The sequence below is a fragment of the Enhydra lutris genome, unplaced genomic scaffold (assembly GCF_002288905.1).
Source record: "Enhydra lutris kenyoni isolate GAN:26980312 unplaced genomic scaffold, ASM228890v2 scaffoldscaffold56, whole genome shotgun sequence".
Taxonomy (NCBI): domain Eukaryota; kingdom Metazoa; phylum Chordata; class Mammalia; order Carnivora; family Mustelidae; genus Enhydra; species Enhydra lutris.
In genome coordinates this window covers 1,452,435-1,478,033 of record NW_019154140.1, presented here as the reverse complement: position 1 = coordinate 1,478,033, position 25,599 = coordinate 1,452,435, and the positions used below count along the sequence as shown (strand labels likewise).

The 25,599-nt window shown below is 35.3% G+C and overlaps 1 protein-coding gene across 6 annotated transcripts in view; it reads left to right on the top strand.

Moving 5' to 3' along the window:
* Positions 1–25,599, top strand: part of LOC111157956 (YY1 associated factor 2) — a 74,563-nt gene that overhangs the window by 9,799 nt on the left and 39,165 nt on the right. Inside the window, exons 4-5 of one of the 6 annotated variants that reach the window (XR_002641325.1) lie at positions 14,751–14,822; positions 14,916–15,015. The exons of 2 other annotated variants lie outside the window; for them this stretch is intronic. Coding sequence is in view for 3 of the 4 variants with exons in the window: in XM_022519711.1 (XP_022375419.1) it covers positions 14,593–14,822 (230 nt within the window). In the remaining variant the exon portion in view is untranslated. Of the gene's footprint in view, positions 1–14,394; positions 14,823–14,915; positions 15,016–25,599 lie in introns of those variants that run through there. 3 more of the 6 variants (XM_022519712.1, XM_022519713.1, XM_022519711.1) reach the window with 3 other exon arrangements.

The window sequence follows — 25,599 nt, the reverse complement described above, 5'->3', positions numbered from 1 at the left end:
TTGCTGTAGTCATTATGAGTCAAGCCCTTTTGGTTAAGTGTGTTTTAACATCATGGCCAATTTCCAGTTTGATCAGTTAGCTTTCTCTTAAGAAATTTAAGCCAAATGAAACTGCCATGTCACTATTAGGTAAAACCCTCTTTTCTTCTTCCTGTATAGGTCTATGTGTATATAAATATGAATATTTTATAAAGGAACTGCTGTTTTTAAGATGATAATTGTCATATAATTGAAGTAAGATTTCAGAGAACTAAAATTATTTGCCTGTGACAAATTTACGTAGGATGGTATAGATTGTTGTATGTATATATATTGAATAGTTAATAATCCCAGAAACCATCTTTTTTGAGAATAGAATAATTTTTTTTTAAAGATTATTTATTTATTTGACAGACAGAGATCACAAGCAGGCAGAGAGGCAGGCAGGCAGAGAGAGGAAGGGAAGCAGGCTCCCTGCTGAGCAGAGAGCCCGATGCGGGGCTCGATCCCAGGATCCTGGGATCACGACCTCAGCCGAAGGCAGCGGCTTTAACCCACTGAGCCACCCAGGCGCCCCGAGAATAGAATAATTTTATAATGGAACTGAATTTAACATCTTTCTTAGCTATCTTACTGATTATATTGGCAGTAATTTCCAGTGTGCTACTCAGTTGTTTTGTTTTGTTTTAAAGCATTGTTGAGAAAATGAGACGAGTTAATTTCTGAAAAGCCTTCATTAGAGTGGCTCACTAAATGGTAGCCATTACTATTAAGGTATATATTTGAAAGAATACTTATAATGTATTGCTATAAAATTAATTTTGTTATTGGTGGTTTCTGGAGGGTAGGAATTCAGTAAAAGCAGTATCTTTAAATTATTTGTTCAGGTGGTGATTTTCTGTGTTCAGAATGTTTTCCTATATATCCTTCCATTTGCTGATCAGATCACCTTATGTGGAGGAGAGGAAGATGGTCATTAAATCACAAATTAGTGTTAGAGCCTAGAGTGAAATGAAGATTGACTACTAGTTGATCTTTTCAATCCTTTTGTCTCTCATAAAGAGATGTATAAAACTCTATTTGAGTGAAAGACTTCCTTGCTTATTATTTTCTTTAAGATATTAGAGGCCAGCATATTTTGGTAGAAAGATTAGCATTTTGTGAAGTATTAAGTTTTCATTCAAGATTTAATGAAGCAGGTTTTTTAAAAAAATACACATTTTCATTTTTCTTAAATAATCATCTTTCATAGCTTGAAATTTTAGTGGTATTGCAAATATGTAAAATATGTCCTTGTGATTTTAAAAATTATTTAACGAGTATTTACTGAATTTTGACCATGTTTTGTTTATTGGCTTTCATGGTTGTTAAAATCTCTGACTTTTATTACATGATCTATGATAATATCTAGAAGATTCAGTAGGCACTCCATTTTGCAATATTGTTAATTATGGGAAATTAAAGAATTACTGAGAATTTTAGAGCTGGAAGAAACCTTTCAAGAGCTTCCATAGTGTTTAGTCATTTCCTGAGACAGGCTAGTTTTTATAATTTGAAACCATAGTAGAAGAGGGAGAAGATTATCTTCAGAGGAAAGATCTTGAGGGGTTTGGGTTAAAAATGTTGGTATTAAAACTCTTGAAATAGGTTGAGGCCACCATTGTTTGCAAATCCTTCCTGATTGGAATTTTGAGCTCAGTTTAGAGGATTTCTTGTTGCTATACTGAGAACTGCCAGGTAAAGCATAGCAATTTGCTGGGTGAGGTCTTTTCTGTTTGTTCAAACTCATGGCTCTAGCCTAGTATCCTCTTGGCAGGTAAGAAAACAGGCCTGGAAAGATTGTAACTGTTTAAAAGTCAATAGCTTGTTAATGTCAGATTCAGATATTTGGATTTCTAGTCCTTTTTAATCACCTTGCTGTGGTAACATTTAAATTTGCTAGCAAGTAACTTCTTAAGGATTTCTTCTTGTAAATTTCATATACCTAGATCTAGTGCTGTATGTCTTGATAATTTCTAACATTAATCCTACTTCTTATAACAAATATAAGAATTTATATTAAAAACTGGGCTAGCAGTATAGGAAATGAAGAACAAAATGACAGCCCCCCAAATAATGAGGATTTTTGAAGTGCAAATGTTAACAAACTTCATTTTGATGTTTTTTATAGTAACACTTTTTGTGCAGTGTATCCTGACTTCTCTGATATCATAGTATTTCTTAGAAGAAAAATCCCTATGAATATAATTTCCCTCTTTTATGGCAACACAATAAAAGTCATTAATAGTATAATTAATAACCAATTTGACTACATGTATGTATACATGTGAATAATAAAAAGTTTGTGCAGTCCACTGGCAATTTTTGGACATGAGTTAAAGCACTTCATTTTTACATGTTTTGTAGTCTGGTCAGGGTTCTTCTGTACACTGTCATACTTTATAGGATGTACTAGAGACGATCAACCTATAACAGCAGCAGGTAGCTTATATTTGATGCTAGCAAGGTGATTGCTCAAGAAATAGAGCTCTAGGCACATTTGTAGAGAAGGCAAAATTGTTTTGGTCTTCTATCATCTTTTTCCATCCTTTTTTGCTATTTATTTTTGTTCTCCCCAGTGCCCAAAGTCTCCTCACTAATATTCATTTCTAGGTTGCTTTTTTTTTTTTTTTCCTAGCTTGCTTGCATTCTGAGAGGTTCTGATTCCTTTATTTTCTTCACTCCACCAGCAGTTCTTCCTTTACTAGAAAATCTTTTTTGTTTTATCTGTTCTGTAAATCTGAATAAAAAAATTGTTTCAATTGTAACTATAAACAACCTGAGCATGGGGGATAGAGTTATTTTTTTCTTAAGGTAGTAACTCTCATTCTGGTGATAAAAGTATTACTTGTTCGTTGAAGATACTGAAGAAATAGAAGGGGGGTGCCTGGGTAGCTCAGTCGCTAAGCACCTGCCTTCAGCTCAGGTCGTGATCCCAGGGTTCTGGGATCTAGCCCCGCCTTGGGCTCCCTGCTCTGTGGCAAGCCTTTTCTCCCTCTCCCACTCCCCCTGCTTGTGTTCCCTTTCTAGTTGTCTCTCTGAATAAATAAATAAAGTCTTAAAAAAAAAAAAAGAAATAGAAGGAAAATAGGAATGCCTGTCATCTCTCCAGCCGGAGATAGCTACTTCTAAAATGTGTTTCCTTTCTTTAAACGTGGATATTAGTGTTTGTTTATTTATATTGAATTTAGTGAACATACAGTGTATTACTAGGTTCAGGGTGAAGTTGGTGATTCATCAGTTGCATGTAACATGCATCGCTTGTTACATTAAGTGCCCTCCTTAATGCCAATCACCTAATTACCCCTCCTCCCCCATCCACTTCCCCTCTAGCAACCCACAGTTTTTTCTCTAGAGTTAAGAGTCTCTTATGGTATGTGGTATGGTGAGTGCTGTGAATTGTGTAAGACTGATGAATCACAGACCTGTAGCCCTGCAACAAATGATACATTATATGTTAATTAAAAAAAATTTTTTTTTAAAGTCTCTTTTGGTTTGCCTCCCTGTCTGGGTTTTATTTATTTATTTAAAGATTTTACTTATTTATTTGACAGAGATCATAAGTAGGCAGAGAGGCAGGCAGAGAGAGAGAGAGAGGAGGAAGCAGGCTCCCTGCTGAGCAGAGAACCCGATGTGGGGCTCGATCCCAGGACCCTGAGATCATGACCTGAGCCGAAGGCAGAGGCTTAACCCACTGAGCCACCCAGGCGCCCTCCCTGTCTGTTTTTATCTTAAATTTATTTTTCCTTCCCTTCCTCTATGTTCATGTTTGTTTCTTAAATTCCATGGATATTAGCATTTAAAAGTGGAAGTTGAGGTGTCTTTCTTTAGCATAGGAGAAAGGAGGAAACTTCTAAATCAGGGGAGTTCTCTGACTTCCCAAGATAGTTCTCACCTTGACTTGATTCTTTCTGGGCTTCAGTATGCTTCACAAACACCCATCCTAGGGAATGCTCTTTGAAAAAAAAAAAAAAAAAAAAAACCAAGATTTTGGAAAATACGGTGTATCCTATCTTTGGAGTTTAATAAATTAAAAGTTCTGAAAAGTCCTCCAGTAGAACTTGTTTTCGCTTAGTTCGTTGAACAGTTCTCAATCGTACTTGACTGGGTTTTCTTTTTTGTTGTTGTTGTTTTATTTCCTTTCTATTATAATACAGAACTTGTTGGGGCATACTGTTTTGTAGACCCTTGCTCTACTGAAGGGTGGTCCAGATACCACTGGCATAGACATCATCTGGGAGCTTTTGGAAATGCAGAATCTCGGGGTGCCGGCTGGCTCAGTTTGAGGAGTATGTGACTCTTGATCTCAGGGTTGTGAGTTCAAGTCCCACGATGGGTGTAGAGATTATTTAAATAAATAAAACCTTAAAAAAAATGTAGAAGCTCAGGTCCCACCAAGGATTTATGAGTCAGAACCTGCATTTCAGCAGGATCTCTAGATTATTCAATATGCACATTAAAATTTGAGAAGCACTGCTCTAGTTTTTTTCAGATTAAGCTAGTGAAGTGGGCAAGGCTTTGACATATTCATTCCATTTGAACTGCATTTTCCAAAGGTCTTTACTCTTTCGGGGGTGTACATGTGTGTAGGCATGTACGTGCATGTATGGGTGTTCATTTGTGTACAGGCACGTAAGGGTGGGTGTGTCTCTGTTTATGGTGCCTCCTCTCTGGCCAACACTTCCCTCATGAACTCTTATGTTCAAAAGTGCCTTCTCTGTTAACACTTCCTCCTTCTTATCCCTGTTTCTGATATCCGTACACAGCCATACGTTCGTTCACCCATACAGCTCATTCAGGCTTGACTTTGGGAAACCTGTGAGAGGGCAGGTATCAGGAAATAAGTCAGTAGAGATGTGTTTGCCATTTAGAATCAAGTAAGAGGTTTCTTGGGAGTGGAAATGAGCTAGCCTTCCATCAGAAGAGCTCAGAAGTTTTTAATTGTGTTGATTGGAGCCCTGAAATCTTATGAAATTATCTCACTGCTTGTCACTGGGAGCAAGCAAGTTGGGCTCCATGCTCCCACACTCCACTTCAGCCACATCATCTGTGCTTTTATACACCTTATTTATTGGGATTTCTTTTAATTTTTATTTTTGAAAGATATTTTACTATCAGAGCATTTTTTCTTTAAAAAACCACTGCACTGTTCCATCCATTTAGTCTTCTACCACTATATGCTCTGTTCAGCACAGGCTAGGTTAATTGTAACTGGACTGCTTATCCTCACATTTCAAAGATGAGCTAATAATAATTTAGTGTAGTGATGGGTGGATTTGAAACTTTCTCCTTTGAAAAGCCTTTTATTCCTCCCTCTTTCCAGATTTTATTTATTTATTTGGCAGAGAGAGTACAAGCAGGGAGTAGCAACAAGCAGAGGGAGAGGGAGAAGAAACAGGCTTCCCGCCAAGCAGGGAGCCTGATGCAGGGTTCCATCCCAGGACTCTGGGATCATGGTCCGAGCCAAAGGCAAATGCTTAACCGGCTGAGCCATCCAGGCACGTCTTTTTAAAATTTTTATGTGTATTCAGCATAGTGGAAAGCAAAGCAAAAAACAAAAACAAAAACAAAAACAAACCATATGTGTGTGTGTGTGTGTGTGTGTGTGTGTGTGTGTATATATATATATACATATATATATTTCAGGGTTTCCTGCCATTAAGTACTATAGTGCTATAGTGGTGAAGACTTGGGATTCTGGAGCTTGATGGTTTGGGTTTAAATATTTGTCCTACCCACCACTTAACTGCCTGTGTGACCTTGTGAAAGTTAATCAATTTTTTGAGCCTCAGTTTTTATGTTTATACAGTGGACTTGATAATAGCACCTGCCTCATAGAGTCATGAGGATTAATTGAGATAATTCTTATAAAGTACTTAACAGAGTGCCTAGCATATAGTATTCAATAAATGTTAGCTTAAACAATCAAATACATGAGTGGTGATACAGTTTACGTGTATAACAGTCCCCTTTGTCAAGCATGTGGGTTCAGGTATGCTCTAACAAAACCAGAGCATAAGAACAAGTGTTTTCTACTAAAAGATAACATTTCCAGAAATTGCTTCAGGGAGAATTTCACCTACCTCTCCCCCTACCTCCCTCTTCTTGTTTCCTACCCTATTTGTGCCTGCAGGGTGTGTGTGTGTGTGTGTTTGTCCTAGTAACTTAGTGTGGCTTATCACATAAACATTGGGGCTTACCAGTAAAAGTTTTAACTTTAGGGGCGCCTGGGCGGCTCATTCGTTAAGTGTGTGCTTTCAGCTCAGGTCATGATAGTAGGGTCTTGGGATCGTTAAGTGTCTGCCTTCAGCTCAGGTCATGATCCCAGGGTCCTGGGATCCAGCAGCGAATGGGGCTCCCTGCTCAGCAGGAAGCCTGCTTCTCCCTCTCCTACTCTACCTGCTGTGTTCCCTCTCTCGCTGTGTCTCTCTGTCAAATAAATAAATAAAACCTTTTAAAAAATAATAAGAAAATAAAAAGCACTTTAGTACAATAGTGGTAAGCAGTGTCTATAGACTTAAGAATTGAACAGTTAAAAACAGCATTTTTTAACATAGTTTGCCATAATTAAAGAGTAAGTCTGTTTCCAGGATTGAATTGTCAGAAGGCCTGTTGATCGTCTTTTTAGGCCACTTTTGTCTTCTGGTATATTATGCTGTTTCTTCTACCTTGCACTCTACAGTCCTTTACAGTTTCTTTCTTAATTTTTTTTTAAAGATTTTATTTATTTATTTGACAGACAGAGATCACTATTAGGCAGAGAGGCCGGCAGAGAGAGAGGAAGGGAAGCAGACTCCCTGCTGAGCAGAGAGCCCTATGCGATGCGGGACTTGGTCCCAGGACCCTGGAATCATGACCTGAGCCTAAGGCAGAGGCTTTAACCCACTGAGCTGCCCAGGTGCCCCTCTTTCTTAATTTTTATGAGTGCTCAGGTATCATCTCTCAAGAAACATTTCTTTATTTCTAGGCCAGAATGAATGTCCTTTCAGTTACTCTTGAAGCATTCTATGCAAAAATGTGATGACTATAATTACATAGTATATTGAAATCATTTTGTTTCTGTTTCTTTCTTCTTTCCAGGATTGTAATCTCTTGGAGAGCAGTATCATTTGTCCTGGAATCACATTTCAGCTTAAGTCTCCACCTTGCCATTTATAGCCTTATAACCATATGGCTTTATGGTGATGATTCAGTGTGATAAATGATGTAAGGAACTTAGCATAGTTTTTAGTTAATAATAATAATAATAATAAGTTATATTAATAAAAATTCCCAGTGCCTGTCACTGTGTCTTGCGTAGGTATTGATAATGCTTGACTGCAAAGGCTCTTTATCATTTATCTGATTGCCGCTTTAAGCTGTTTTCCACTTCTTGTTTTCTAAGGAACATTTATATCATATCATTTTATTTCAGGAGTCTGTGAGTTGGATAGAATATGTTTTATTATGCCCATTTTACTTGACAAAAGAACTTGTATTAATCAAAGTTATCTTCTTACTCAACCTTTTCAACAGTTTAAAATATGTTTTCTTTTGCCATCAGTATAATGTATCGTTTAAACCACAACCAATGGCATTTTATTCTTATGTCATGCTTGCTTTTTTGTTGAATCTGAACTAGAGGCAGAGAAACCATTTAGTGGAAGCCATAACGATAGTCTACCCAAGAGACAGTAGTCCTGAACAAGGATAATGCCAGTTGGAGACAGAAATGCATAGATTCTAGATATATTTAGAAGAAAATTTATAGGATTTGATGAGTGGCTGGATATGGTTCTGGGAGGTAGGAAGTTGGGTTGTAGAGAGGTAAGAAGCAAAGATGAATCCCAGGAGTCTGGCTCAAGTAAGCAGCTTTGTAAATGTGCTTTTCATTGACATAGGAAATAGGAGGATAGACAGTTTTGGGGAAAGGTAGTATTTCACTTTTAGATTTGTTGAAGTTCAGGTATCTGAGGGAAATCTGAGAGGGAAGATCTGTGAGACAATTGGCCGTGTGGGGCTTAAGTTTATGAAGGAAAATAGGGCTATAAATATATACTTGGTAGTCATCAGCATACATGATCGAGTTGAAGCTTTGGGAGTAGGCAAAACAGATCAAGGAGAGAGCAGACTGCATAGCATGAGAAACTTGAGAAACATCACTACGTTTTTGTGATGGTAGAAGAAGAGCGTCCCACCAAGATAAAGAAAGAATTAGAGAAGGGGAAATAGGGAGAAAGAAACCCAGGGGAGTGTAATGTTACAGAAACAGGGAAGAGATATTCAAAAGGAGAGGATGTTAAAAGGTGAGCCATGTCAAATGGCCTTTCATCAGATAGAATCTCAATTTTTCCCTTGCATTCTGTGTAATGTTTATTTTAATAGGTGTTAAAATTTTTAAGTTTTAACAAGATAATAATCATGCATAATGCTTGTACTAGGCTTTTCATGAAAGCTACAGTAGTTCTATCTATACGTTAAATAGAGGAAGTTAATATTGATAGGTCCTGATAGGAGATGAGTAAAACTATGTTAGTAATCTAACTTTCTCAAGGAAGAATGCTCTGATTATTTAGTAAAATCTATCATTAAGCCTGTGCTTTTACAGGTAGCTCCTCATTATAGGTACAAAAATCAATAGACTTAATTTAAATAATTGAGTCCATCTTGGTACCAAGAATTTTTTAAGTGCTAAGTAAATGTAATTGCATAATTGTGCGGGGGAGCATGTATGGTTTAAAGAAGCTCTTCTGTTTTTAGAAGGAATGAATCATAGCACTCTTGATCAGCTAACCAAGCAAATCACAGTACTTTTCATAAAACTGTGTTTGGTTCATAAAGTAATAGTTATCAGTGGAGTATATTGGGTTTGATGTGGTTGTTGATTCAGATTTTACGAGTGCTGAATAACAAAGTTATTATTTAGAATATAGGCAGTAGTTTGAAAACTATCACTGTTGACTTCAGACTGTATTGGAATTTATGTTAGAAAATTTTGTTTTATAAAATCAGTTTTATACAGAAAATGTGCACTTAAACGTTTTACAGATGGTTATTAAGAATTGCTTTGAAAACTAATACAGGCTTTAGAATTTGCTCAGATTAATTTTAATATCAAAAGTTGAGAAAACAATTACAGAGTAAAGAAAGGTTAGACATGCTGGCATAATTGTTGTCATTGAGAGGACCATTACCTGTGATTTTTGTGTGTTAACTTGGATACTAACTATAGTTGTATAAGGGATTACATATGATGGTCCTGACATTTTGGACTAGGATTAGAAAAATGTTTCCTTGGACTAGAAGCTATAGAGAATAGATGATACTAACTGTCTATGGAAGTATACCATTTTAAGATACAGTTTATAAAATGTGCTTAATTAAGGGACCTGGGGTATCTGTTAAATTAGGAAGATCAAAATATTATTGAAGATCAATTAATGTGATTAAGGTATCCTTAGGAAGAATGAGTAGAACATAAAATGATGTAAAAGAAAAACCACACAGCATTATAGCACTGGACAGTTGGTTAATATTTAGCAAAGTATAAGAGGTGGTGGGAAGTGAGATGCTATTTGATGGTCACTAGAATACTTTATTCTGGGTTCGTGGTAATGTAGTCTTCATTATATTAACTAGTTCTAAACATCATTCAAGTAAAAAAAAGTAATTTGTAGATGCAGTTACCAGTTTCAGGGCTGCTACTATACACTTAGTCTGTGCCTTATGCAAGTCTCTGTTAATGCTTTGGCCCTGTCCGAATATGTTGATACTGGGAAGGAAATACTCTGACTTATTAATCAGTTTGGTGAAATTTGTTGATAGAATTCTGTCATTGAATTTTACCTGCTTTAGCTTTAGGTTGAATTTTTGGACCTAAAAACCAAGAACCAGATCAAAATTGGGACCCCATCCATCAATTCATAGGTATTACTTTTCTATGAGTTCCCATTTAGACAGCTAATTGGCATTTGATTGATCACTTTTAGCTTAATACTAATTACTTATGTAAAGCTTTCTGTATTAGTTATCTATTTGTGTACTATGTAACATATTACCCCAAAATCAATATCTTATCCCCCCACCCCCCTTTTTTTTTGAGTCGAGAATTCGGAAGCAGCCTATCAGGTGATTCTGGCTCAGGGTCTCAAGCTTAACTGAGGGAGGATCCATTTCCAAACTTACTCATGTGTTTGTCAGAACTTAGAACACCTGCTTCCAGGTTACTCATGTGGCTGTCAGCAGACCTCAGGACTCTGGCTGTTGGCCAGAGACCTCAGTTTTTTGGCCTCATGGGCTTCTCCATGGGGCTGCTCACAGTATGGCAGCTTGTTTACTCCAAAGCAAGGTATCTGAGCAAGAGCCCCCCCCAAACGAAAGCCAGTCTTTTTATAAACTAATTTTGGGTTTGATATCCTGTTACTCTGCTAAATTCTGTTCCTTAGAAATGAGTCACTAGGGTGCCTGGATGGCTCAGTCGGTTAAGCGTCTGCCTTTGACTAAGGTCATGATCTCAGGGTCCTGGGATCAAGTCCCATATCCAGCTCCCTGCTCAGTGGGGAGCCTGCTTCTCCCTCTGCCTCTGCTGCTCCCCCGCTAGTGCGTGCCCTCTCTCTGTCAAATAAATAAATAAAATCTTAAAAAAAAATTCTTCTGTCCAAAACAGGGGTTCTAGGGAGATAGATCTTAGCTGCTATCATCCTTCCCCTTTAGCTTCCAAACAATTTGAGTATTAGTACCTTTACCATCAAATGTCAGTCAAAAACATAAGTAAATACTGTTTTTCTCGTATATTCATTTTAGGATTTGTCAACAGTTGTAAAATTCTAGCTTATAAAAATCAGGTATTTCAACATGGAAAGCAATTTATATAAATGTTTCTGGCAACTTTTGAAGTCATATAACTTCCTTTAGTAAAGTAAGTCTAATGTAATACCTGGTTTTGTAGTATTAGCAGATATAATCTATATGTTGGTGTGATTATGCTATTAATTAGTTTAGTTTTGTAGTATTAGCAGATGTAATTTTTATATTGTATTAGATAATAATTTATATATTGGTGTGATAATAATAGTGATTTATTAACTGCTGCCTGAAATATTTCATTAGCTATTTCCAAATTATATGTATTTCTAAAAAAATCACAAATGTATAGCAGTATTTGGAATTCAGTTTTAATATTAACATGTTCTTATGGCTTTTATGCTGTAAGTTGTGATTCCTAATTAGTAACGTAAAGTACTTTGTTTATCTTGTAGTATAAAGAATATAGTTTCAAAATAATAGTGCCAAAATAAATAACAAACCAAAAATCTGTAAGTTTAGAATTTCTTTATGTATTTCTTTTAGTCCTTAGACTATATCCCTCTAAAGATATGTAGAATTATTTGAAAACCATTTCTGGGTGTTTATGTCAACAGTTTGATACATAGATTCTGGGCATTGTTTCCAAATGTTTGTTTGCTTGTTTGTTTTATTTATTTATTTTTAAAGATTTTTATTTATTTATTTGACAGAGATCACAAGTAGGCAGAGAGGCAGGCAGAGAGAGAGGAGGGGAAGCAGGCTCCCTGTTGAGCAGAGAGCCCAATGCAGGGCTGGAGCCCAGGACTCTGGGATCATGACGTAAGCCGAGGGCAGAGGCTTTAACCCACTGAGCCACTCAGGCACCCCTTCAAATGTTTTATTTACCTTAATTCGTTCTACTGTCCTGCAAACTAGGTTCTGTTGTTACCTTATTTTACTGATGAATATAGTTTTTGCCATCTTGATTTTAAGTTAATTTACGTTAAGAAAATAGTACTGGTTTTGTTTGTTTCTCTATGGCTTGCTGTAGTGGGATAAAACTGAGGGAAACTGAGGGAAAGGAAAATTTTAATTAGGAAATGGGATTATAATTTGGGGACCTTGAAGGTAGTATATCATGAGACTGAAAGGGCAATAAGTCATAAAGGACTCAATTCAATTCAGATATAAACACACATCCCCCCATGTTTGTTTACATATGAGCCATCAGTAACATCACTTAAATATGTGTGAATATGTGTATAATATTAAATTTTGTTATGCTGTTGCAAGATTCCAAGTCCAGGATTTACCGTGAACAACCTTCTACAGCCATAATACCTTACATTAGAATTTTAAATCTTAATTGATAATTAGAAAATAAAGTGCCTGGAGTCATCACAACCAGTTGTAATTTAAATTGCTTCTAGCTAAAATATAATGTTCAAACCAGTGAGTAATATTGGAAGTGAAAGTTAACTACCACAGTTTTTTCTGACCAGTTTTTTCACAAGTTCAGATTGAATTTATGGAGTAGATTTTCATTACTGAAATGCTTGATTTTCATTCTTAATTACTGAGGAGTACCTTTTTGTGGATAAGTGTTGTAATTATTAGAGCTTACACAAGATAGTTTTGAATAGAGCATCCTAATTTCTGGAATTTCTTTTCTAAGTTATTTTGATAAAATCCATGTAAGTTGAACTTATAGCATGATAACAAACAGCTTTCAATGCTGGTCTCTAAGTGACCTTTTTGGTTACTTTAAAATATTTTCAAGATATTTTAATTCTCTTGAGTTACTTGAAAAATGCAGTTGATTCTTTTAAAAATTTTTTTTTTTAATTTTAAAGATTTTTATTTATTTATTTGACAGAGAGAGACACAGTAAGAGAAGGAACAGAAGTAGGGGGAGTGGGAAAGGGAGAAGCAGGCTTCCCGTCGAGCAAGGAGGCCCATGCCAGGCTTGATCCCGGGACCCTGGGATCGTGACCTGAGCTGAAGGCAGATGCTAGATGACTGAGCCACCCAGGCACCCCGAAAAATGCAGTTGATTCTATTTTAAATTCATAAGATGAGTCTAATTGGAGACTGAATTTGCTATAAATAAAAATTGGAAATTTTTAGTTCTTAGTGACATCTTTTATTCTAGCTTATACCAAAAGGATGAAATATTTGGATTATTGCACCTTATCTGTTTTATTAATCCAAACTTGTAGGACCTTTGCACCAAATATTTGTTCACTCTCAGGTAATAGTAGTTAATTAGGAATCCAGAAGAGGTGACTAGAGGAGACCTCCCTTTTGGTATTTATTTCTGTATTACAGTTAGAAATGGAGGTCTGTATAGTGTCCCTGTCTGTGTGAATGAGTCATTTAAAAACAAATGCAGCAATTATTATTTTTTAAAACTCAGACTTATTTTAAAAAGCATATGATTTTTTCCAAGACAGTTTGTATCTTTAAATTAACTAGGAATATAGCAAAAATCTTGAATTTTTGTGATGTCAAAATGTGAAGTCAACCTTTACTACAAACATCTCATAATGAGTGAAATGTAACATTTTCATTAGAATTACATTTTCAACTTGTTTTTGTTGAATGATAAGTTTATACATCGTTTTATCCTAAATTATTTACTTTTATTTATTTAGTATTTAATTTTTTAAATTAACATATAATGTATTATTTGTTTCAGGGGTACAGGTCTGTATCCTCCTTACTTTTACAACACAGGAAAAGCTGGGGCACCTGTTGGACTCTTGGTTTCAGTTCAGGTCCTGATCTCAGGGTTGTGAGATTGAGCCCCATGGTGGGCTCTGAGCTCAGCGCAGAGTCTGCTTAAGATTTTCTATCCCTCTTCCTCTGACTACCCATGCTGTACTTGCACTCTTTCTTTCTCAAATAAATATTTAAACAAAGGAAAAGCTACACATTATCTTTGATTTGTTTCCATTGAATTAAGAATCATAAAAACCTTATTTTTTTGATGGTAGTAGATGATTATTTAGCAACATAATGGTAAGAGGGAGGAGTATTACTGAAAGGTATCTGTAGATTAAACAGGAACTAGTGTTTGAAGTCATCATTTCTGTAGTACATTAAAGTAAACATGTACCTGATCATTATGTATTGAGTTAAAGGTAATAGAATATTTTCATGTGAGCTTGAAGATGAAATTCTTCTGAGGAGACCTTTTTTTTCTTTTTGTTAGAAGTCAGTGTTTTTTTGTTTTGTTTTGTTTTTTTTTTGTTTTGTTTTTAATGACAGGACCATTTTAGGCAGTTATTTAAAAAGCATAACAGGTAATCAAAACTATGGCCGTACTACTTTGTACAAGTTATTTAAATTAAAATCTGTTGTTGTTATTATTTATCAGTGGCCTGACATACCTTTATATGTGTGTGTGCTTGGTTTCTTAGAGGTGACAAATGGTTATTTTAAAGACTTATTGAGTGATAAAAGGGAATTGTATTGATGTTTTTTATCTGAAGTCTCATAATTTGTTAGTTCACTGTGGACTCTACACCAAAATTTGTTGAATGTTAATGACAGTGCTAGTTAAGAAATGGCAGATTTTGATCAACTAATTATCCTTGTACTAATATTAAAAAGTGGTGGTGGTGTCTCAGTAAAATGGAATAGTCTAACAGCTGATATTTTTGTATATTAAAATATAGCTGCCATTATAGTGGGAATTTAAAAACGAAACCATTCAAATCATATTTTCTTTTCCTTCTCTTCCTGGTAGTGCCAGACGTTTCTGTTGACATTGTAGTTAGCAAATTGTTTTTGTGTTTACTTTGGGGCATGCAAGTGCAGTTATTTGGTGAATTTACATCCCTTTCCTCTGTAGTTCTGCGTGTATTAATAATCTCAAATAAAATTAATCTTCTTATTCTGCTAGAGAAGAAAAAGCTGGATCACTTACCAGTAACTGGAGTTCTCCTATTGGGTAATCTCCACAGATCCACATTCTTTGAAGTTATTGTGAATGCCTCGAGGACCAAGGAACCGTTGAAATTTCCAATTTCAGGAAGGTAAGCAAGTGCACTGAAGCATGTCTCTAGCATCTCCCAAATCCCCTCCCCCCAACTTTCTTACATATACGTCTGTACTGCATGCCCCCTCAGTTCCAGTGGATGCCCATCAGGAAGATTCTCATGCTGGACAGAAGGGCAAGAGAGGTGGATCTGTGAGGGAAAAGACCCAATAGGATAACTCAAGTTACTGGTGAGTAATCTAGTTTTCACAAACTTGAGATTTTTTTTTCTCACATTTCTTCTCTTTAGAAGGAGTTTAATTACAAAGAAGAAAGTTGTTTGAGATAGCTTCATTTTGTTAATTTGATGTAGATTATGGAATTTATTGTATGGATGATAAATACCTCGTTCTTAATGGGTGTATGAATAAGTGTGACAAGAGTATCATTTACATAATAGCTGTTTATAAAAATTATGTGTCTCTTACCTTTTTGTAAATAGTGTAATACTCAAAGTAACTTAAGGAAGCCATGTGTCGAATTATTTTATAAATTCCTTTATTTGTGATGTTGCTTTTATATGAAGTAAATACTTACACTGTAAAATTTATGCTTATGCCAAATTTGGCCAAATTCTTTTGGCATAGTACTGAACAACAAAAAGTAACTTTATATTAATTGACTAGCACTTCTTACTGATGTGCTTTTCAGTGTACCTTTTAACTTCATTATAGGTATATTTGGGAGATAATTCAGGGTGTGTTACCGTTCTGTTTACTACTTCCTTATTCATAATAGGTGGACTTATTAATGTGATGGGTGGCACAGTTGGTTCATTGTGAGTCTGTTCTTCCACAAGTACCAGACGATTTATTGAACTGGTGTATAAATGTTAGAGTTGGACAGAATTCCTTGCTTCTGATTTCTCTCTTTCTCACTTACTCTGCTTTGTTATCAGTTTATCCTTTCTAAAAGGGCACTTTTAACCCATAAAGAGCCTACAGTGGTGCTTCGCTCAAGTTGTTTTATAAAATTTTCATCCATTTGCTTCGTACTTAAGGCCTCTCATAATCCAATCCCATCCTATTTATCCAGTTTTTATTTCTTCACTTTGAAACTTTTTTTTGGTCTCACTTGTTTACTTGTTATACTTACACTTTGGGGCTTGTGCCTTGCCATTTTTAAAAAATGACTTTTTATTCTACTCTTCTATACTCTAGGTTTGAGATCAGGTCCTATCCCTTACACAATTCCTTTTGTGCTAGCATCTCTCTGTGACCTCTGTTTCCGCCGTGGAAAAATGAGATCGCTATGAGGATTGAATTAATTAATTTGTGGAAAGTACTTAGAACAATGCCTAGTAGCACATAGTAAACACTCTGTTAACTATTATTTGAATGTAGGTGGAACATTGCTGTGAATATGGATATAATTTTCGTCTCTATGACACAGTTTAGCCTTTAAGTATTAGCTGTGCGTGCTATTACTATTTCTTTGATATGAAACTCTTAAGATGATTTGTATGATCACGGAGAACAAGGATAGGATTTTAATCGTTTTTAATTTTATTTAGTTCCTAACATCAGTGACTGGGATTAAATTATACCCATTAAAAAATGGTTTTTCATGTAGTTGATAGAAAAAATTTAGTTTTTCAGGATATACTTACCAGTTTCCTCATTTATAAAACGGTCATTTGGCTTGTCAGTCTTGTTTGTATTGCCAGTTTTTCTTAAGAACAACAGTTTTTTCCCTTTGAAACTGGAATAGTGAAATTATAATTGTTTAGTGCAATATAAATTTCTTCTATGGGACATTAAAATAGAATGTATAGTTTTGAGAGAGTTAACTAGTTGGGCTGCACTTTAAGACTTTGTGTAGTGTTAGAAAACAAACTGCGAGTTCAGTGTACTTGATTTTTGAGGTTCAATTATCAGAAGATTATTGCTTGATTTTCAGAAATGTTTGGGCTTAAGAATACCTGTCTGAAGAAGCAGTAGATGAAATCTAATTTCAGGTTGCTGAAGAGAGGGAATGACAGATTGAGTGTCACTTTTAAATAGTCACCAGAGAACCAATTCAGGTCCAATTAGAGAAGCCAAAGTAAAGGACATTTAGGTGACTTAAGCGCTTGTTTTGAATTTCCTTCTGCACACCCAGTTTCATTGTTTCTTTGGTATGATAGTGCTGTAGTATATTAAGAATATCCTTATTCTTTATTCTTTAGAGATACATGCTGAAAATTTTAGAAGGAAATATGATGGGTTCAGAAGAAAAGTATGGGTATTTGGGTGTGTTGTGTATATGTGTATGTAGAGAGAAAAACAGAGATAAAGCAAATGTGGCAAATGTTAATGATTTTGAATCTAGGTGAAGGATATATAGGGTGTACATTATACTTTCAGCTTTTCTGTGGTTTTGATATTTTTCAAAAGTTAAAGTATTTTAAAAAGAACTGTATTGTGCTTCAATTTCTCTAATTCTAAAATGGGAATAATAGAACTTGTTCTTTCTATGCCTTGATACAGGTAGGCACAGTGGGGGTACCTTTGGTAGACTAGTACTCAAGAGAACTTTTAAGAAGTGGGTTTTTTTTTTTTTTTTTACACTAAAGAAGAGTTTTATAGCAGACAACTTTCAAAGTACATTTCACATAAAAGCATGTTAGCTTAAAATATATCCCTTTTTCTTATTCAGAGCATATTGCATTATAATTGAACAAGAGCAGTCAAGAAGCAATAAATATGTAGAAATATATGAAGTAATTGAAATAGAAAAATATAGCTAGTTATAAAATAACTCCATAAATAGACAGAAAAGGAGATTAGACCTAGCTGAAGAGAGAAGTTATTAATTTCAGGATAAAACTGATAACTCTTCCAGGACACCTACAGCAAGATAAAGAGATGAAAAGAATGGGGAAAAAATGCTAAACCATCTCATAAGTAGGTTGAAAAGCTCCAGTGTAGGTCTGATTAGGGTTCTAGAACAAGGAATACAGAGAATGGTGGAGAAGCAGTATAGAGGAAAAAATGACTAAGCATTTTCAAGAGTTTTTTTTAAAAACTGGAAATAGTTGGTAATTAGAACTGAATCATAACAAAAGCATTGTATCAGGGGTGCCTGGGTGGCTAAGTGGGCTAAACTTCTGCCTTCAGCTCCGATCATGATCTCAGGGTCCTGGGATCGAGCTGCACATTGGGCTGTCTGCTCAGCAGGGAGCCTGCTTCCCCCACTCTCTCTCTGCCTACTTGTGGTCTCTTCTCTTTTTCTCTGTCAAATAAATAAATAAAATCTTAAAAAAAAAAAAGCATTGTATCAGAACTTGAAGGGTACAGGAAAAGTGGTGCGTAAGGGTGAATTTATACCTTTAAATGCGTGTATTGGGTTGAAAGAAAATAAATGAGCCAGATATTAGACTCAAAAACTGAAAAAAAAAAACAAAAAACAAAGAAAAGGAGAAAGTAAAAGCTAAGAAAGAATGGAGAAAATAAAAATAGAATTTGGTGAAGTAGAAAATAATCAACAATAAAAACAATAGCAATCTTTATTCAAATCAGAGCTGGTTCTTTTTAGTCGACTAACTTCTGGACATCCTCCTCAAAAAACAGATGATGCAAATAATAAAATTTAAAATGAGATATGACTACAAACACAATTATAAATTTAAAAATCACAGGAAATCACATATATAAATATATATTACATATATATAAACTCACATACACATACGTGTTATATGTGTGTGTGTGTATATGTGTGTGTGTATTTTCATATATATATATATATATATATATATATATATATTTTTTTTTTTTTTTTAAACCAGGTGAACTGGATTGTTTTCTAGGGGAAAAAAATCATTCCAAAATTGTAAAGAAAAAATCTAAAGAAATTTAAACTCCATTAAAAAAAATTGAAGTTGTAGTAAATTTTCCCAAAAGGAATAGGTTTTTAAAAATAAAAACTTTAGGGGTGCCTGGGTGGCTCAGTCAGTTACACATCCAAGTCTTGATCTCAATTCAAGTCTTGATCACAGGTTTGTGAGTTTAGACCCTATGTTGGGCTCCACACAGAGTGTGGAGCCTATTTAAAAAATAATAATAATAAAAATAAAAATGGGGTGTAGCTGGGTGGCTCAGTCAGTTAAGTGTCTGCCTTCAGGTCAAGACCTTGATCCCAGGATCCTGGGATCAAGACCTGAGTCAGGCTCCTTGCTTGGTGGGAAGCCTGCTTCTCCCTCTCCCACTTCCCCTGTTTGTGTTCCATCTCTAGCTGTCTCTGTTAAATAAATAAAAAAAAATTATTTTTAATAAAAAAATAAAATAAAAATAAAAATAGAAACTTTATTGAGCTATAATTCACAAATCCTATCATTTATCCATTTACAATGTACACGTCAGTGGTTTTAGTCTTTTTAGTTGTGCAGCCATTACTCTGATGTTTTAGGATATTTTCTCACCCCAAAAAGAAACCGCTATACCTGTTAGCAGTCAGTCCCAATTCTTCTCAAACTTTCCAGACTTAGGCAGCCACTGATTTATTGTTTCTGTAGATTTGCCTACTAGACATTCCATATAAATGGAATCATTCAATATGTGGCCTTTTGTGACTCACTTCTTTCACTTATTATAATGTTTTTAAGGTCCAGCCATGTCATACCCTATATCAGTGCACTTTATTCCTTTTATGGCCAAATAATATTTCATTCTGAGCATGTGCCACATTTTGATTATCCTTTCATCAGTTGATGGATATTTGGATTTTTCTGCATTTTTTGCCTATTGTGAATAGCTGCTGTCAGCATTTATGTACAAATTTTTGTGTGGACATACATTTTCATTTCTCATGGATATATTCCTAGGAGTGAAATTACTAGGTCATATGTAACTATGTTTAACCTTTTGAGGAACTGCCAGACTGTTTTCCAAAGTGACTGCCATTTTACTTTCCCACCGGCAGCATATGAGTGTTCTAATTTTCTACACGCTCACCAACACTTTCATTATCTTTTTTATTTTATCCATCCTCAGTGTGTGAAGTGGTATCAGAGGAATAGTTTTAATTGTGATATTTATAATCCTTTTTCAAATATACTTTTCTTGAACAGATAATTCTATTTTTATACAAAATGACCCACATAATAGAAAAAGAGGGAAAGCTATCCTGCCGTTTATCAGACAAGTGTACTCTGGAAACCTAAACTGGAAAGAATATACAAGGGAAAATAGATTTAATCTCATGTATGAACAGAGACATAAAAATTTTAATTAGGATAAGAATGTAAGGATAGTTCAATATTTGAAAATTATATCCATATAACATAATATTTAGGGAAACAATTTTTTTTTAAGATTTTATTTATTTTTTTGACAGAGAGAGGGAGAGAGAACAAGCAGGGGGAGCAGTAGGAAAAGCAGATGCCCCAATGATCAGGGAGTCTGACATGGGGCTTGATCCCTGAGATCATGACCTGAGCTGAAGGCAGGTGTTTAACCGACTGAGCCACCCTGGTGCCCCAGGGGAACAATCTTGAAAGATTTAGTGAGAGTTTATGATAAAACTCAGTGCCCATTAATGTTTTGGGGAAAAAACCCTTAAACCATGACAAGTGAACTTTTTGCTTTCTGTAAAGTCTGTCTTTTAAACTGCCTTTCAAACAGCAACATTATGCTTAATAGTGAAATCTTAGAAACATTTCCGTTAAAGTCAAGAATCAGACAAATATGTCTTTACTAATAAAGAAAAAAAAGAACTAAAATCCAAAAGGATTGGAAAAGAGGAAAAATGAGATGAATATATTTCTGGAAAATCTTTAAAAATACACTGTATTAATAAGAAATTCAGTGTCACTAGATACAAGATCAAGATTCAAATTGACAGTAGCTAGTTAGAAAATAAAAAATTTCTCCTAGGGGCACCTGGGTGGCTCAGTGGGTTAAGCCTCTGTCTTCAGCTCAGGTCATGATCTCAGGGTCCTGGGATCGAGCCCCACATCGGGCTCTCTGCTCGGCGGGAAGCCTGCTTCCTCCTCTCTCTGCCTACCTCTCTGCCTACTTGTGATTTCTGTCTGTCAAATAAATAAAAATAAATAAATAAAAAATCTCTCCTATACAGCGAATTCTATAAACTACCCGAAGTGTTATTGAAGGACATAAAATTAGACCAGTAAAGGCAGAATATACTATATTTATGTTAAGTATAAACATGGTTTAAAAAATTATTTCTCTGTGATTTATTTTACATATAATTTCAAACAAAAATCCCAATAGTATTTTTTTTTTTTAAGATTTAATTTATTTATTCAACAGCGAGAGAGGGAACACAATCAGGGGAAGTGGGAGAGGGAGAAGCAGGCTATCTGCTGAGCAGGGAACCTGGTGCAGGGCTCGATCCCAGGACCCCAGGATCACAACCGGAGCTGAAGGCAGACACTTACTGACTGATCCACCCAGGGCCCCACCCCCAGTAGTTTTTTCTTTCTTTCTTTCTTTCTTTTATTTATTTATTTATTTTATTTTTATTTTTTTTTTAAGATTTTATTTATTTATTTTGATAGAGATCACAAGTAGGCAGAGAAGCAGAGAGAGAGAGAGAGAGAGAGAGGAGGAAGCAGGCTCCCTGCTGAGCAGAGAGCCCGATGGCGGGGCTCGATCCTAGGATCCTGGAATCATGACCTGAGCCGAAGGCAGAGGCTTTAACCCACTGAGCCACCCAGGCGCCCCCCCCCTTTTTTTTTAATAAAATGACCTTCATATACAAAAGTAAAGCCACAATAACCAAGACAGTTCTGCAAGAAGAACAGTGAGGAGGGGCTTGCACCATTGTTTAGCAAGACTAATTTTAAACTTATAGTATTTAGAATATAGTACTACATAGTGATGAAAAAGAATCAACTGCTGTACACAACATGGCATGAATCTCCCATGCTTAATGTTGAGGAAAAGAAATGAGAAACAAAATATTACATAATGGGGCACCTGGGTGGCTCAGTGGGTTAAAGCCTCTGCCTTCGGCTCAGGTCATGATCCCGGGGTCCTGAGATGGAACCCCAAATCGGGCTCTCTGCTCGGCAGGGAACCTACTTCCCCCTCTCTCTGCCTGTCTCTCTTCCTCTTTGTGATCTCTGTCAAATAAATAAAACAAAATCTTTAAAAAAAAATACATTTTGTATGATCTCATTTATAGGAAGTTCAGAAACAGCTAATCAGAATAGTGATTTTCTTGGAAACATGGTTCTAATTTGGAGGGAGCATTCTGGAGCATGAGAAATGTTAATATATTGATCTAGGTTGGATCACATTGGGATATACATTATTTAAAAATCAAACTGTACATTTTATGTAAATTAAACCTCAGTAATAAAAGTAAAATACAAACTTACGGTAGTTAAATAGTATAACCTTAATACAGGAAAAGACAGATTAATAGAGAGTTCAGAAATGGATCCATACATATTTGAGAAGTTGGTAAGAGCTAGAGATGACATTTTCTATCAGCCGGGAAAGAAAGAGTGGACTGTTGAATAGGTTTTCTATATGGGGGGAATACTAGGTCTCTACTTCAAATGATATGCAGAAGTCAGTTCCATTTGATTTTTATACTAAGTGTAAACAACTGTTTGATAAAGAGCAAAGAATAGAAGAATATGTGTCTTTAGGATGTGTGAAGTGTTCTTTAACAAGTCAAGAAAAGAAGATAAGGACATTAAGGATAAAGGATTTGACTACCTCAGAAAGAAAAACTTAGGTTTACTAAAATAGCATCATAAACCAAACTAAAATGTGAGTGGCACAACTGAGAGATAGGTATAAGGTCTGTATACGAACCCAGTGGATTCGTGTCCAGAATAAATAAAGAGGAAAATAATAAGACAGATGATACAGATGCAGAGAAAATGAACAATGGATATTAAGGCAATTCACAACAGAGGAAAGGAAATTGGAATGCCTAATGAACCGAAAAGATGCTTAGTCTCATTTGCAGGGACATGCAATTAAAAACTTATGAGCCATTAGTTTTTACCCATTAGCTCAAGATCGGGTAAGTGTTACACAGTTGAAAGGTGCATATCCTAGTATCCAGAAATTACTGTTCAAGGTATTATTAGTCTAGAGAACTTTGCACATTTGCCCAGGGAGATTTGTACAGGGATATTCATTTGGAAAAAAATCTAAATGTCTGCCAATAAGAAGCATGGATAAATAAAATATAAAATAGTTGTATAACAGAGAATTACCAAGTCTATGTTTAGATTTTTATCATGGGTGACTATTTTTATACTTTAAGAAAAAAAATAATATTGTTTATGCCCAGGAATTGTTTTAAGCATTTATAAATAATTATTTTAGTCCTCGTAAGAACTCAAAAATAGGTACAGTTATTATCTCCATTTTATATATGGGAATACTGAAGCATACAGAGGCAAAAAACTTAACCTACTTTCAAAGGTGGTGAATGGCAAAGTGGAGATTGAAAGTTAGGATTTGAATCTCAGTTGCCTGGCCCCAGAGTCCATTATGCCATGCTGCCTTTTGATGTGTTCAAATAGGGAGAGCGCTCAGAAATGTAAAGTCAAAGTAGAATGATGTACAAAGTGCAATGCGATCTCATTTACACCAAATTCATGAGGGTGGTTACCTCTGGATGGAGTTGGTAAGGGAGAGAGATCTAGTGATAATGGTGAAAGCAAGCTTTATGGAACTACATGTTTTTCCTTAAAAAACATGTATATAATAGCTTTTAAACACCTACAGTTAATGTATATATGAGCTTATTTTTATAAAAAGAAAAACTAGAAGGATTGATCTAATTGTCTTAATCTGCATTTATTCTTGATATTTGTTTATGGTAGAAAAAGAAGCAGTGGCCCTAGCAGAGTGACTGTGATTTAGTTTAGTTCTAAGATAGCAGCACATGAGCACCAGTCACTGAGTTGGGTGCTAGGAATAGGGTAGGTTTCTTCCCGTCTCTTTAAGGAGTTTAAAGTTTTATAAGAAGGAGATAAATAACTGTAATTCAGTATGTTATATATAGATCTGTTTTCTTCTTTGTTTCTCCATTCCCCCGCCCCCACCCTTTCCTCCAAATACAAATAGGAGAAGGGGAAACATCCTCATTTGGGGCATGGGAAGCAGGCAGTGAAAGGTCAGTGGCAATTCTACATCCTGTTCTTTTACAAAACTACCGGAGAACAAGCTTGTGGTCAGAGGTTTAGCTTGTTCACCATCCTATCTCCAAAACTTAGTATAGTCCTCACACTTAGTTGAATAACTGGTGTGCTTCCCTCTCAGTTAACTAGCACTTAAACCCAAATTTCTCCTTAGCCATCTGGGACATTTTCCATTGGTTCTGTTTCTTCCATGATTACCAGAATCTATGGCAGTTTGACGCCTTAAATTGATGCCAAAGAACTTTGACTTGAGAAATATTTTAATCTGTGGGAGATTTTGGCTTTTTAAAATCCATTTTATTTTCATTGTGCTGAGTCCAGTACATTTTTTTTTGAAAACTAGTAGTCTACTAATATGGGGATAGTACAATTGTTTTCCTGTACTCTCTGTCTTTGGGTCAGTACTGTCTTGTACAGGTATTTATGTTCTATTTCTTATTTGTGAATTTCTTAATTTCCTAAAACCACATCCTCCTCAAGTTTCTAGATGGATCATGGACTGTTTCCAGATGTATTAGTGTTTATGGTGTGAAAACCCTAGTGTCTTTTAAAATCTCTCATGATAACCTCATAAAAAATAGTTACTGTTATTTCCTTTCAGCCTAATGAGAGGTGTGTTTTCCTTGGTAGCAAATTGGAGTCAGTGTTAGGTGAGAATCTTTCCCAAAAGAGCAAATGTGAATACATTAAAAATTGCTGAGAATGGGTAAATTTGAATAAATCATAGTGTAAGATGTTTATTTTACTTTGTAAATTTAACAGTTGGATTATAATTGAGACAATCCTAAAACAAGGCATGTTACTATGCTGGATGGATTTAGTTAAACTATTGGTCAGATCCTGTTCCATGTGTACATAGTGATGCTTTCTTAACTATATAACCCTTTTGCCAGAGATAACATGAAGAGAGCCTGGTTACCATTTGGTGGAACAAGCCTGCTGGCTCAAGCCTCTGCCCAGAAATTTGATTCAGTCTCTTTTCTGGACAGTCTGGTAAGCTCTCATTGTTCTTCATGTTAAAATCATCTTATTCAGGATGCACCCAAGAGAAACTTAATACTAAAGGAGGAGACAATATTAAATTCAATGAAAACGTTAAAATAGTTACATTAATTGAACACTTCACATTAAACATGACTAATTTTTAATAACACTGTCCAATAGAAATATAGCAACAAAAGAGAGCCATATATGTAATTTAAAAATTTCTCATGGCCAAATTAAAAAAGTGAAATGTAACAGATGAAATTAATTTTAATACTGTACTTTATTTAACCCAGTATATCTAAAAAATTATCCTTTCAAATCAGTGAGATATTTTATGATCTTTTTAATACTGAGTCTTTGAACTCTGGTCTATGTTTTATATTTATAGCACATCTCAATTTGGGCTAGCATGTTTCAAGTGCTTAATACCCATATGTGGCTTCTGTATCCTATAGCGTAGACTTCGAACATCTGAAAAAACATTTGGTTTTGTATATTTATCCTTCTGTTACTTCTCACTAAAGGTGCTTTGAGTTTCTTTTTTCTTTCATTACTTTACCTGTTTGTGGGTGCTCAACTTTACAGTTGATCATTGGTAACCTGAAACCTACTATCCATTCCTATGTTTGACAGAACATTTAGGTCTTACTATAGTATTCCCTGATACCTAGGTCTA